This window comes from Sporothrix brasiliensis (assembly GCF_000820605.1).
Source record: "Sporothrix brasiliensis 5110 chromosome Unknown Cont20, whole genome shotgun sequence".
In the NCBI taxonomy this organism is placed as follows: domain Eukaryota; kingdom Fungi; phylum Ascomycota; class Sordariomycetes; order Ophiostomatales; family Ophiostomataceae; genus Sporothrix; species Sporothrix brasiliensis.
The window spans coordinates 746,117-758,706 of NW_024467139.1; the positions used below are offsets into that span (position 1 = coordinate 746,117).

General features: G+C 57.3%; 4 protein-coding genes across 4 annotated transcripts; 1 reads left to right on the forward strand and 3 right to left on the reverse strand.

Moving 5' to 3' along the window:
* Window positions 1–1,193: 1,193 nt before the first annotated feature.
* Window positions 1,194–3,365, reverse strand: SPBR_06778 (catabolite repression protein creC; the record flags this gene model as incomplete). The annotated part of the gene is made up of 3 exons (XM_040765034.1): window positions 1,194–1,322; window positions 1,399–3,140; window positions 3,212–3,365. 3 exons carry the CDS (start codon window positions 3,363–3,365, stop codon window positions 1,194–1,196), a joined length of 2,025 nt encoding a protein of 674 aa, XP_040616205.1.
* Window positions 3,366–4,911: 1,546 nt separating this feature from the next.
* On the reverse strand, window positions 4,912–7,159 carry SPBR_06742 (uncharacterized protein; the record flags this gene model as incomplete). The annotated part of the gene is made up of 2 exons (XM_040764998.1): window positions 4,912–4,939; window positions 5,010–7,159. 2 exons carry the CDS (start codon window positions 7,157–7,159, stop codon window positions 4,912–4,914), a joined length of 2,178 nt encoding a protein of 725 aa, XP_040616206.1.
* A 1,249-nt stretch (window positions 7,160–8,408) lies between these two features.
* On the reverse strand, window positions 8,409–9,884 carry SPBR_07191 (chromosomal organization and DNA repair protein; the record flags this gene model as incomplete). Its single annotated transcript, XM_040765445.1, has 1 exon — window positions 8,409–9,884. One exon carries the CDS (start codon window positions 9,882–9,884, stop codon window positions 8,409–8,411), a length of 1,476 nt encoding a protein of 491 aa, XP_040616207.1.
* A 1,719-nt stretch (window positions 9,885–11,603) lies between these two features.
* On the forward strand, window positions 11,604–12,315 carry SPBR_07825 (vivid protein; the record flags this gene model as incomplete). Its single annotated transcript, XM_040766079.1, has 2 exons — window positions 11,604–11,753; window positions 11,848–12,315. The coding sequence occupies 2 exons, from the start codon at window positions 11,604–11,606 to the stop codon at window positions 12,313–12,315; spliced, it is 618 nt and encodes a 205-aa protein (XP_040616208.1).
* Window positions 12,316–12,590: the final 275 nt, after the last annotated feature.

Genomic DNA, 12,590 nt, shown 5'->3' on the forward strand with positions numbered 1-12,590 from the left:
GTCTTATTGAGCGAGATGCTGGAACCCATTGGCACCTGTATTTCCTCATGGCCATCTTCCACCCTGCTCGACGTTTTGTAGCTGGTGTACACCGTACTTTCATGTTCTCACTCGTCCTGACTTTCGTGACTCTGTGCGTCCACCGGAATCTGCGGCATCCATCATAAAGAGGACATGAGCACTACAGAATACTTTGGCCGGCCTTGCACCTATTTCTAGGGAGAGCTTAGTGATCCAGCGAGACTCGCCAACAAGGGCATCTGTCAGCCCGTGTCAACACCGCTGGGCACCGCCGGGCCGTTTCGGGTGTCGGGCATTGCTTTGCGAGATGCTGCTCGTTATCAGCGAACCGTCTTCCCGTCACAATGGCTTGGATCGCTGCGGGACCCTCGTGTGGATCGCTCGCAGGTATCCGTATCCCTCCTGATAGACAGACGCCTTTGCGACGGCCCGCCCACTCCCCTCGACGCGCGGTGCAACTCGTTCTAGAACTGCACACTGTAATCTGTACCATGCACTGGCAATCCATCTGCAGCTCGGGTGTACTGCACGTAGCCTCGACAGAGCTCCGTCCCGTTATGCAATTCTGATTGGCAGAAACCCCATCACGTCGAAAACGCCAATCACATGCGAGCCTATGTGGAACAGTACGCCGTACCTGGACGAGGCTGGAGACACAAATGAATATCGGAGTGATCTATTTGAACATTTGCATCACAAACACGCACGTCAGCAGTTGGTAAACCAAGCGTGGGTAGGGAGCGCATACGCTTCGTTTTGGTTATCAACAAGCGGAGTCGTTTCTGTTTGGCATTGAAGTTGACTTGTTGACTGGTGAGTGTGATTCTTCTTCTGAAGCCCACAGCGAACGAGATCTTGCCCCAGCACACCAAGCGAACAAAATGAGACACCAAAATCAAGCATAAATGGAAGCGATCGACAAATACTGCGTACAATAACAGAAAATCCAAGAAATGAGCGGTTCGTTTTGTACAAGGAGAGTGTGACATGAAACATATCCAAGGCGTAGAGGGCATGACGTGAAGCACAATGAGGGAAGCAGTGGACAGGACACGCCGACAAAGATGATGTAAAGTGCTTGTGACACCCGGTGAGAGTGAAGTGCGTGCAAAGAAGAAACCAAGTACCCAAAAGATAGCCAAACCACAAATTGGGAGCCTCGGCTTGGCTCTTTATGGCGCTTGCGCTGCGCTGTCGGTCGGCCGCTTCCATGTGCGGATGTGGCCAGTCTTGCTGCTGATCATGATGGCGCTTTCGGTGAATCCGAGCCAGCAGAGGGGGTCCTTGTCAACCACCTGGGACTGCATTGTGTTAGTATGGATATTCTAGTTTGTTGCAAGAAGAAAGAAGACGAACAGCCAAAAAAAGTCGACCTACACAAACAGGCGGCAGAATGGCTGTCCGTGCCCGCGGCTCAACCGGGTGCACGCGCTCGTCACCGCCGTTGGACTCATCCACCATCACGTAGCCGTCCGCGTCCTCCTCGCTGCCATCACCACCGCCACCAGCCGCTGTCGACGGCTTGCTGCTGCCTCTGCCGACCGCCTTCCCGGTTGATGTCGCCGTGTGGATGTTGGAGTTGCTCGTGGACGTCGTCGCCTTGGGCCGGGTCAGCATGCCGACGCTGAAATCCCAGAGACACAGCCGGCTGTCCTCGCCGACACTGCCGATGCGGTAGACGCGGTCGTCGCAGCGCCACGGGTCAAACGCCACGGACGTGACCCACGAGTGGTGGCCCTGGCAGCGGGCGACGAGCGTCTGGTCGGCCACGCGCCAGATGGACAGCAGGTCGTCCTGCCCGCCCGTCACCACGTACTTGCCGTCGGGCGACCAGCACACGCAGGTAAGGCCGCCGTAGTACGAGTAAAAGAGACCCAACAGCTCCTCGCGCAAGATGTCAATGATGCGCAGCGAGCCGTCCTCGGACACAACGGCGACGTGGTTGGCCTGCGGCGAAAAGGCAAAGGCATTGATGCGCTGGTTCGACAGCTTCCAAAACGCAAACGGGTTGCTCTTCTGGCCCTTGGTGTGGATCGAGCGCTCGACCTGAATGTGCGCGCGGGCCGCCGTGCTGTTGGACAGGCGCTGGCGATTGGCTTCGTCCTCGTCAAACACAAAGGCGGCGTCCTCCTTCTCCTTGTCAAACACGACGAGCGACCCGTCCATAAAGGCGGCCATGAACAGGTTCTCGGACCCGGGCACCCAGCGCACGTCGGACACGGGCGTGCCGCGGATGATGCCGTTTTTGTTGAGGCGCATGTAGCGCTGCGAGAAAGGCTCCCACCAGATGAGCTCGCCGGTCGAGAAGCCCATGATCACGTCGAGGTGCGACGCGCTCTTGGTCACCGGGTTGATGTCGTGGCACAGGCAGTGCGCTTTGGTGAACAGGATCTTGGTGAAGTAGTCCTTCTTCGTCTCGGAGGACATGTCGACCCACTGGAAGGCACGGTTGATGTTGGCAAACACAAAGATGCCGGTGGCCGGGCGGTCCTGCAGGCGCTTGGCCAGGTTGTCGTTGACAATCACGCGGGAGATGAACGACGAGTTGCTCTTGGTAACGTTGTTCTTGGGTTTGCGCTGCTTGCCGCCGCTGGCCTTGTTGCCGCCCAGGCTGGCCAGGGTCGCGAGGGCGCTGGTGGTCGACGTTGCGCTATGGTTGAAGCTGTTGGCAGTCAACGGGTTGCTGCTACCGGCTGCCGCATCGGCCGCCGTGCCTGGCGCCGCACCGGATGCAGCAGCACCCGCCAGCGCGGTGTCGCTGCCAGCCGACATGGCGCTGTTGGTGTTGAAGCTCAGCCGGCCCGTCGCAGAGTCGCCTGTAGCGTTGCCTGTGGGTGCACTGCTGCTGGATTCGCCGTCCGGGTGTTCTTCCACTGTCGCAAAGGGGCCCGAGGACGACCCCGGATTGTCTGCGGGAGGAGCAGTGCTGTTGGCGCCGGACAGGAGCAGGGCCAGAGCCGGTGGCGGCGGTGGATCGACAAGGGCGACCATCGAGATCTTGGTGCCGGCAGTAGCAGGCAGAGGAGTCGTCGCAAGCGGGTTGGGGTTGATGACGGGAGTTTCCGAAGGGTGCGGCGGGGGCGTCGCGAGCAGAAGGTCTTCTTCGAGGACGTAGAGACCTAGCGATGGACGTCAATCAGACCGAATGCAAGGCGGCAATCCATTAGCAGAGCAGAGCGCAGAAACATACCTTCGCCGACGAGGAACTGGCAGTCGGGACCAGTTGGGTGTGACAGGATGTTGTTGGTCTCGATCATGGGAACCATCTGGCCACTGAGATAGGCGCCATTGTACAGCATCTGACTGGGATACCGAGGCGGGGGCGGCAGCACACTGGAGGGCATGTTAGATGCAAAGGACACTGGTTCAACCGACACGACAGCATAACGTACAACATGGTTGCGGCTGTGATACTGGCAGTCCCAGTAGACTGCTGTCGGTGTCTTTATTAATGTTTGATGGTTTTCGTGTCACGAATAGTCGTCGCGAAAGAGGTCGCCGAGTTCAGAAGGTCGGTGCTCCGTACTTGGGCGGCTGTTGCACAAGGCTGACAGGTATGAGCGAAATGGACCACGGGATGCCTCTTCACAGAGCTGGTCGGAGACGAGGCTGTCGTCAGAATCGTCCAACCGTCGTCAGTCTGCTGCCGATCGTTGCGATAATGCTTTCAATGATCGTCGGCGATGGCGGACGCCGTGACTTGGTATGGCTGGTTCGAGGGGGGACACTGCAGTAAGGCTGTCCCTGCAGTTGGTCGCACGAGCCAGACAGTCTGTCCGCTGTTTTGTTTGCGGTGCTCTCCAGCTGTCGTTCAAGTTGTCGGTTTATTCGTCGTCGAATTGGGTCGGTTGCAATTCGTCCGTTAATAATGTACGGAATATGGACGATACCACACCGAAATGTCTCCGCACCAGGGTCAGACCAAGGAGTGCATGCACACGCTATCGCCAGCGTCGCTGGTAAAGCCGAGATAGGCGCTGATGAGGCACAGAATGGGCGAGTGTCGATGTTGTCGGTTGGTGGATGGAAATTTGTTGTTGAGGGCAAAATAAGATCACGACGAGAGGGCAAAGAAAAAGAGACGAGGAAAGAAAGAAGCAGCGCGCGTCCGTTGCTACTTCCTCCGACTGGTCTTTTGGCGGTTGATTCGGAATTGTCCCAGGGTTGTGCCTGCCTCGCTGCGGATAGGTGATTGTTGGGAAGGTGCCAGAATGCCCGTCTGGCGCTGTCGAACAGGGCAAGGCGTGAGGAGCTGGGTCGTTCCTTACCCCACAAATAGTGCATGCGCCGACCACTCAGAGGCGGCCGTTCAGCATCGGTTGCGTCCTTTTGGTGGGTGGCTGGCTGTCTGGGCCGTGCCTTCCCCCTCTTTCCCACGTCTGTGGTCTGGCCTTGTGGGTGTTCTTGCCTTGTCAGACCCCGCAAACGTGCGAGCTAGCAGCTACTGGTGCGAACTGTTTCTGGCAAGGCAGGCGACACAGGCCGGTTTTCTGCCGGGAAGGAACCACCTGCAGATGCTGCTGGGTGCATCTGCGCCTTCTACGAGACTTTACATGATTCGCACACAGAGTGACCTTCGGACGTAGAGACAAGATGGCGTATGGAGTACAGAGAACAGACCAGGTCATGATTCACAGGACATTGTGGTTACGCAGCGACGGGCACAGAAGGATGCAAAAATATTAAATAACATACTGTAATACAACGAGCATACTGTGCTATGCAGGGACATATTGTTACAGGAAGTGGAAACTCGTGTCAAAAGGGTCGAAAGACAAAAGAACTGGGTATCATGAGAAGCGTCCAAATAGGAGTGGCGATGGGAGATGAGGGTGAGGAGCAGGGGACATTGAGTAGATCGAAAAAAGTGGCATCTGGAAAGACATGGCCTCATGCCTGGCTGGTCGACCTTCGCCATCTGTGTTGGCATTAGCAACGGAACGGAACTGGGAAAAAAACAAAAATAAAGCACGGTAACGTTAACATACATGATAAAGGCGGCAGCGGCGGCACATGCCACGGCGCCGAGGGCCACGTAAAGGCTGGTGCGGTCGGCGGCGGGCTCTTCGCTCTTGGGAAAGGCAAGGCTGGGGGTGGTGGCGGCCTCGGCCAGCGACACAAACAGATTGCTGATGCTCTCCCAGGTGGCGCTGACGTGCAGCGGGGCACTCATCCGCAGCGCCGCCGTGTAGGCATCGGGCTGCTGCTCGCTGCGCTGGGTGGTCTTGTCGCGGTCGGCCTTGAGCGCGGCGTAGACGGCCGGCAGCTCGTCGAGCAAATGGCCGTTGCGGTTGCGCAGATCGACGAGGTGGCTGAACGAGTCCGGGTCGGACGAGTCGTAGGCAAAGCAGAGCAGGTCGCACTGGTCGAGGCGGGCCTGGTTCTCGAGCACGGCGGGCTCGAGCTCGCCGAGTTCCTCGAGGATCAGGTAGCACTGCTTGCCGCCCTCGAGCTCGACGCTGTTGACGGCACGGCGCGGCCGTATGGTGGGGCGGTGCAGCGGGTCAAAGGGGCGGCCCAAGAATGCATCGAGCAGCGACGACTTGCCAGCACCGGGTGCACCCACAATGTAGCACAGCACGACGTTGCGGTCCACACGGCCCGGACGCCGGCGGCGCTTGCGCGGTTTGGTGATCTTGAACGCAGCTGTGGGGCCGGCAGCGAGGCCCTTGGCGCCGGGTGCCTCGAATCCCAGGTAGGCCAGATACTCCATCGTGGTCTTGGGCTCCAGGAACGTCGTCATGCTCCACTGGGCCAGCCAGCCTTGCAGAGTAATGTGGCCGGCCTCGTTGCGCACGGTGGATGCGGGGAAGTCGGCCTCGACCCAGGACGCGGGCAGGCCGGGGGTGGGCGCGAACAGCGCCGCGAGCTCCTCGTCGTTGAGCCCGCCGTCGTTGTCCTTGTCAAAGAGCAAAAAGAGGTCCATGAAGAAGCGGTAGCCGGCAGGGCTGAGCTCGGCAGAGGCGGAGTCGGGAATGTCAATGCGCGGGTGCAAAAAGCTGTCTGCAAGACTCAGGCTGTCGGTGTAGTGGAACTGGCGCAGGATGACCCAGATGGTCTCGTGGCGGCCCTTTTCGGCGTAGATGCGGTTCAGCTGCAGGAATCCCGCCAGGTCAATGCCGCGGTCGACGAGTTCGGAGGCCGCCGCTGACGCCGACGCCGACGCCGACGCAGCAGCCGCGCTGCGCCCGAGCGTGCTGCTGCTACCGTTGCTGGACACGGGCCGCGAGCCTGTAGCAGCCGTAGACGAGGTCCCGCGTGCAGGCCCGCCGCCTCGCCGAGACCCGGTCGTCGTATCCGCGCGACCGCTGCCGTTGTCGGTGCCTCCGCCGCGTGCGGCCTTGGCAAGCGTCAGCTTGATGCTGGCCAAGTCCTCGGGCGACAGAGCCTTGTTGAAGGCCGTCTCCTGGAAGGCGTGCATCTCGCGGTCGTTGAGGTAGCCATCCTGGTCCTTGTCGCAGAGGTAAAAGATGCGGCGGAGGGCGGCCACACACGCGGGCTTGAGGTTGCCCTCCTTGTAGTCGAAGAGCGGCGCGATGGGGTGGGTGACGGCCTTTTGGCACAGGAAAAACACCTCGTTGACGTTGCGGTGGTCGCGGGCGCTCGCGCGGATGCATGAGTCGATCTCGCGGAACTCCTGCATGACAGGAACCATCTCCTCCTCGAGCACCTGCGCCAGCTGGTCGTCGCTCCCGGGGCTGTTGCCGCCCGAGGCTGGCACACCGCCCGACGGCGCTGCTGGGCCCGTGGCTGGGGCCGCCGTACCCGTGGCTGCAGCGGTCAGGTCGGACTTGTTGGCGCACAGAACCACGGGGACATTGACGCCGAGGGAGCGAAAGTAGGGCATCCAAAACAGGGCAACGCGCTCGTAGCTGTAGTGGTCGGCGTAGACGAGCAAGATGACGTTGCACTTGCGGATCTCCTTACGCAGCGTGGTGCGGTCCTGCGGGCGCGCAGACGTGTCGACAATGGTTGTTGTGACATTCTCCGGCGTGCCGATGTTGGGCGGGATAGTGATCTGGGGCAGCACAGCCTGGATCTTGTTCGTGATGAAGACATCCTTGACGAGCGATGCGATCAGGCTGGACTTGCCGGTGCCCTCGTCGCCGCAGACGCAGATGCGGACTTCTTGCGCCATGGTATGGAGTAGGAGGGAGAGGCGCTGGCGGGCACGCAGGGGCGCGGCGGAGGGAGAAGGGCGGTCGCGTGGTCGAGGTGGACGAAAAGGAGATGACAAAAGACAAGACGAAAGGAGGCAAAATGGGACGCTGTTTACCAGCTGGACCTAGATGTGGGCAGGTGCGGGCGGGTGGCAGGGGTGGAGCTGCCTGCTAATTACGACGTACCGACAGTTTAGTGGCCTTATCAGAGGACGGTGGGGTCTTATCGGGAAAGCACCTTCCTAGCTAGACTTGATGCTCCTATTGGTACCTGCCAGATACGTCACAGAGTACCACAAACGGCATCAAAATAGGAACGCAGCAAAATAAGAACGCAACAGCAATGACGACCATGACAATGTCAGAAGCCTACGACATTTCACCGTCTCAATTTGTCGTTTTATTTGAGATCATCGCTTACAATGTAGACGCTCAATCTCTCGCCAGTCGGTCCTGGTCAGTGGTGGCAAGAATGGCCCTTGTCGCTTTCGTCTCTTCTTTCGCCGAGTTAACTCGATTAATTAGGTGTCTAACCACATATGAAGGGTATTGATGGTCTGTTACTTGCGGTGGTTTTTCTGGTACAGCATATCTTGGAATGGTTGCTAACTCCTACTTTGGCACTCTTTCAGACTGATCATGATCAAGGATCACGCGTAGGCGGTTAACAATCCGCATGAATTACAGTACGGCCGCGTACGGGTGGTAGCGGTAGCGACTGTTACGGCGATCTCGAACAGAAAGCCATCGCTGACGTCTACTGTCTTTGACTGCTCGCCCATATCGAGGCTTCTGGACGTAGGCGGAGCGCACGAAGTGCTTTACGCGATCGCTCTTTCCTTGTCCGGGTCCTACCGCATGCCGGGCCCACCGCCGCGTTCGCTGCCGCATCGTCTCTGGCGATATGCTGGCTGCTCCTTCCTCTTGCACTTCTTGACAAAATGGTTTTTCAAAAGGCAAGTGCGGCTTATTGCCCTTGTAAACCTGTATTGGCTTGTTCCTATTGATGTTGACGCACTCGACTGCCGGCGTGCACGTGGAATTCGTTACTGTATTGTGGTTGTACATTGTGATTTTGTACATTGTGGACTAGTTGGATTCGACGGCCGTTGCCTGTGTCTATTTGTACATAAAATACCTGTTAAATCATGTCTCATTATGGATACTACCACATTGCTCCAAACTTTCGTGTAGTTCGTGCATCGCATCCCCCCTTTTCTATTTTGACTAGTGTGTCCGCTGGAAACGCTCCCGCTTGACACTCCGGGCCTCGCTTTCTGCCTTTGTCATGCGGCGCAGCTGGCTGGCGTCGACAATGTCGTCGACGTCCTGGGCGTGTTCCGGGCCGTTATCCGCGTCGCCATGGCCGTCGCCCTCGGCGTCCGACGTGGCCGCCTCGGCGGCATCCCGGCGGCGACGCTCACGCCTCGCGGCTTGCTGGATGCGGCGGCGCATCGTGGTGTCGGGGACGAGGTCGAGCGCGGTAAACTCCTTGGTGCAGCCAGTCTGGGGGCACTTCTTGGGGACATGGGCGGCGCTGCGGCTGCTGCCGGTGGGGCGGAGGTACTCCATAATGGCGCTGTGCTCAAAGGAGTGCTTGCAGACGTTGCTGCGGTAGGGGTCCTGCATAACCACGAGCGACAACGGGCACTTGAAGCTGATAACCTCGCGCTGGACGACCAAATCGTCGTCGTCGTTGTCGCCGCCCACCTCGTCGCCACTGTCGCCTGCGCCGCTGCCGGCACGGGGCCCGTACGGGGCCGGCTCACCCGCCGCGTCAAACCATTGGGACGCATCGGGCAGCTGTACATCCTCGTCGGGGTACATGCTGACGTGCAGCATCTGCTTGAAGGCAATGTAGTCGTTGTTGAGGCCGTATTTTTGGTGGGCCGTCATCTCGGCGTAGGCGGCGGCACGGATGGCACGCTCCTCGCGCAAGATGCTCAGAGCGCTCGCCGCGGGCGGGCCCTGGTACGTGTTGGTAATGTCTCCGTCGCCGTCGTCGTTGTCGTTGTCATCATCGTCTTCGCCACTGTCGCCCTCGTCTCCACCGTTGTCGTCGTTGCTGTTTTCTTGCTTCGTTCCGTCATCGGTTCGCCGCCGCTTCCGTCGCCGCCGCCGTGATCGGCTGCCACCTTCGGCTGCTCTCGCTTCGCGTTCTTGCTCTTGTTGCTGCTTCCGCTGCTTGTCCTCACGGTACCGTGCCTCGATCCGCGACGCCATGGCCGTCAGCGCCTGCCGCTCGTCCTCGAGCTCCATCTGCCGGTCAATGGTCGTGCGCGCGCCCCGCTCCACCTGCGCAGTCAGGTCGCCCACGCTCTCCTTGAGGCGCGCCACCGACTCGATGAGCGCCGCTTCGCCCTCGCCCGGCTTGTCCCCGCCTCGTTCGCGCCGCCGCTCGGCCGTCGCCTCGAGCTGGGCAATGCGCTCGGCCAGGGCCTCGTTGACGTTGCCGACGGCTTCGCGCAGCAGCTCGGCAGACTTCTTCAGGTGGGTTTCGTAGACGCGCAGACTGGCTGAGCGATTGCCAATCTCGGCAATCTTGCGCACCGAGGCCTCGGACAGTGGCAGCTCCAGTGTTTGGTGAGGCGGCAGGTCATCGGGGGCGAGCCGCGTCAGTTGTTGCGTCGACGACGAAGAGGGTGTAGAAGGACCGCTACTGCGGCGCCCAGGCTGCTGCACGAGCAGACCGCGCCGGTTCATATTGGTTGTATGGAGCGCTGTGTGCCGATGACTCCGTGCGCCCGTGGCGATTCTTGAAGAAAACGCGTCGACCGCGTTCTCATTAACGCCAAACCAAAAGCGGAGCGGAGCTGCATCTTGTGCATAATATGCCTATATCCGTTTATGTAATATTTAGATAGACGAATTTGGCCAGATTGCAAATTGCCGAAATAGGCAATCATGATCTGTGTCCATCTCGAACATTGGAAGATCTTCCATCGTGAAACTCTTTGATGCTGAATATCATAGGCTTCGTATCAGTCATCGACACGGCGTATTCTGTACATCGTACTGCGCCGCCGATCGCGAGTGGACAGCTACAAAAGAAACATCGTCTCCGTACAAGACAATCTCGATCGCACGGCCGACGCCTTGTTAGCGCGATCACGATTCGACGTGAGCATCACGTGACGTCTTACACGAACCAATCGTGTCGGCCACCGATGCAGTTCCGACACCCGAACCGGCAAACAGGAACGGGGATCGTTAGTTGGTCGTTGGTTTTCAGGTGTGTGGTGTTTGTAGTAGTAGAATGCCCGTATGGGGTTAGGGGGTCTCGAGTTGCCGTGCCCTGGCGATGGTCTTTCAGATTCCACTTTACTTTATGGAATTCTTGCAATATATTTCTTTCTTCACAAATTTTTGTTGTACTGTACTCAAAAAATGGTTTTGTAGACGAGGACATGGTTTACTAAGAAACGCCCACGCCACTTGTGCAGCAAATGGAACGACTGAGGAAAAAACTAGTGCGAATAAATACAGAATAAGAGGTTTGTGAAATACCACTCCACGAAAATGCAACCCATGTGTGGCCACGTTCGATGGGGCGTGTTTATTTTCTTAGCCGTTGGAAGACGTAAAGCCGGCAAACGATGTGAACCAGAGCTTGCCGATCCTTGGCGCAGGTTCGTCATCGACGATCGCTTCTCTGCCCGACCAGCTCACGCCGTGCTTCGAATAGTATGATTATTAAATATAATCGAAAGATATAATCGAAAGGTATAATCGAAAGGTATAATCGAAAGGTATAATCAAACTATAATCGAAAGGATGCACCAGGATCTAGCTACTTTTTGAAACACAAACTACGCTGGCAGAGCACGCAAAATAAACAAACCAAAATAATGCAATGAATGTTCGACTCTCGCCAACTTAGACCAACTACCAGTCTCCTAAAGTCGTAGGTTGATTTGTGGTCAAACAAAAAGGAGTACCCAGCGGGATCTACAATGTACCGTTGGCTACAGACCTGTCAATCCGGCATGTCCACTTTTTTCTCAAAACAAGCAGCTGTGACATCGAGATCCGACCCGCATAGCGTTCACGGAGAGGGCCGCGGAGTAAAGGAGCCGGGAGAAAGCAAATATAAAGAAGAAAAGAAGAAAAGAAGAAAAGAAGAAAAGAAGAATAGTATCCGAAAGCTGCAAGGGTTTTCGACGTTTTCTCGTCTTTTTGCGGTTTCCCCCCTCCCTTCTTATGTTTTGTGTCAAAAATACTAGAGTACTAATGGCATCAAACCAACCTGACGGTGGTCTCATCATCACTTACATCATTCTTTATCCGAGCTAGTCTGACCAGGACCCCAAATCTCTTCAATATTTACAAAACTGGATACGACAACGACAATAGCTCCCCCTTCCCCAAGCACAACTATAACACCGGCCACAAAACTGTGACAACCACAACGCCACTAGCAGCATGGTGATGGCGCTGGCGCCTGCGACGCTTGAGCGTGAGACGAGCGCTCAGGATGCCGTCGACCAAGAGCCCGCCTTGGCCTACGACTCCAACCTCTTCTTCTTCCCAGGGATGTACTGTCCCAGCGGCTTTGATCTCATGAAGATTTTGGTGAGCCATACATACACCCATACATAATCCGGCCTTGGCAAGAAGGGACCGGAGCGGCAATGGCATCCGACCCGGGCTGCTGACTCGCTACTAGTACTGCGTCGTGGCGCGCCCGCATCCCGCCATCGACCTCGGCCCCGTCGACGCCTCCTGCCCCATTGTCCTCTGCGACCTCTACCTGCCGGACACACCCATCGTCTATGCCTCCCACTCGTTTCTCGCCCTCACCGGCTACAGTCTGGACGAGGTGCTCGGCCGCAACTGTCGCTTCCTGCAGTGGCCGGGCACGGTGCAGGAGCCGACCGTCCCGCCCTCGGCGCCGTCGACGCCCAGTCCATATGTGCAGCCGGCCGTGCGCCAGCTGCTGCACCAGTCGGTCAAGCACAACCGCGAGGTGCAGCTCGAAGTCACCAATTTCCGCAAGGACGGCTCGGCGTTTGTGAATTTCCTGTCGGTGGTGCCCATATACTGGGACGACGGCGGCGACGGTGACCGAAATCGACATCCAAGGAGGCACCGCTACTCTGTCGGCTTCCTCTGTGACAAAACTGCCATGGAATAGGTGGGTGTGGACTATGTGAATGTGCTTTTCATTTCTTTCCATTTTTCTTGTTATCCTTGTTGTATTTCCTTTCACAGCGAAAGATTTTGATCATTTTTCGATGGTCTGTTGTTGCATATTTCTACCCGTCCGTGTGTTATTTTTGTTTATTTTCACGGATTGAACGTTTACATGGCCATGCCAAAAAAAAAAAAAAAAAAAAAAAAAAACTGCGCAGATAGACGATACCCATGTAACCAATCGAGATTATGAATTATTATACAAAACGAAATTAA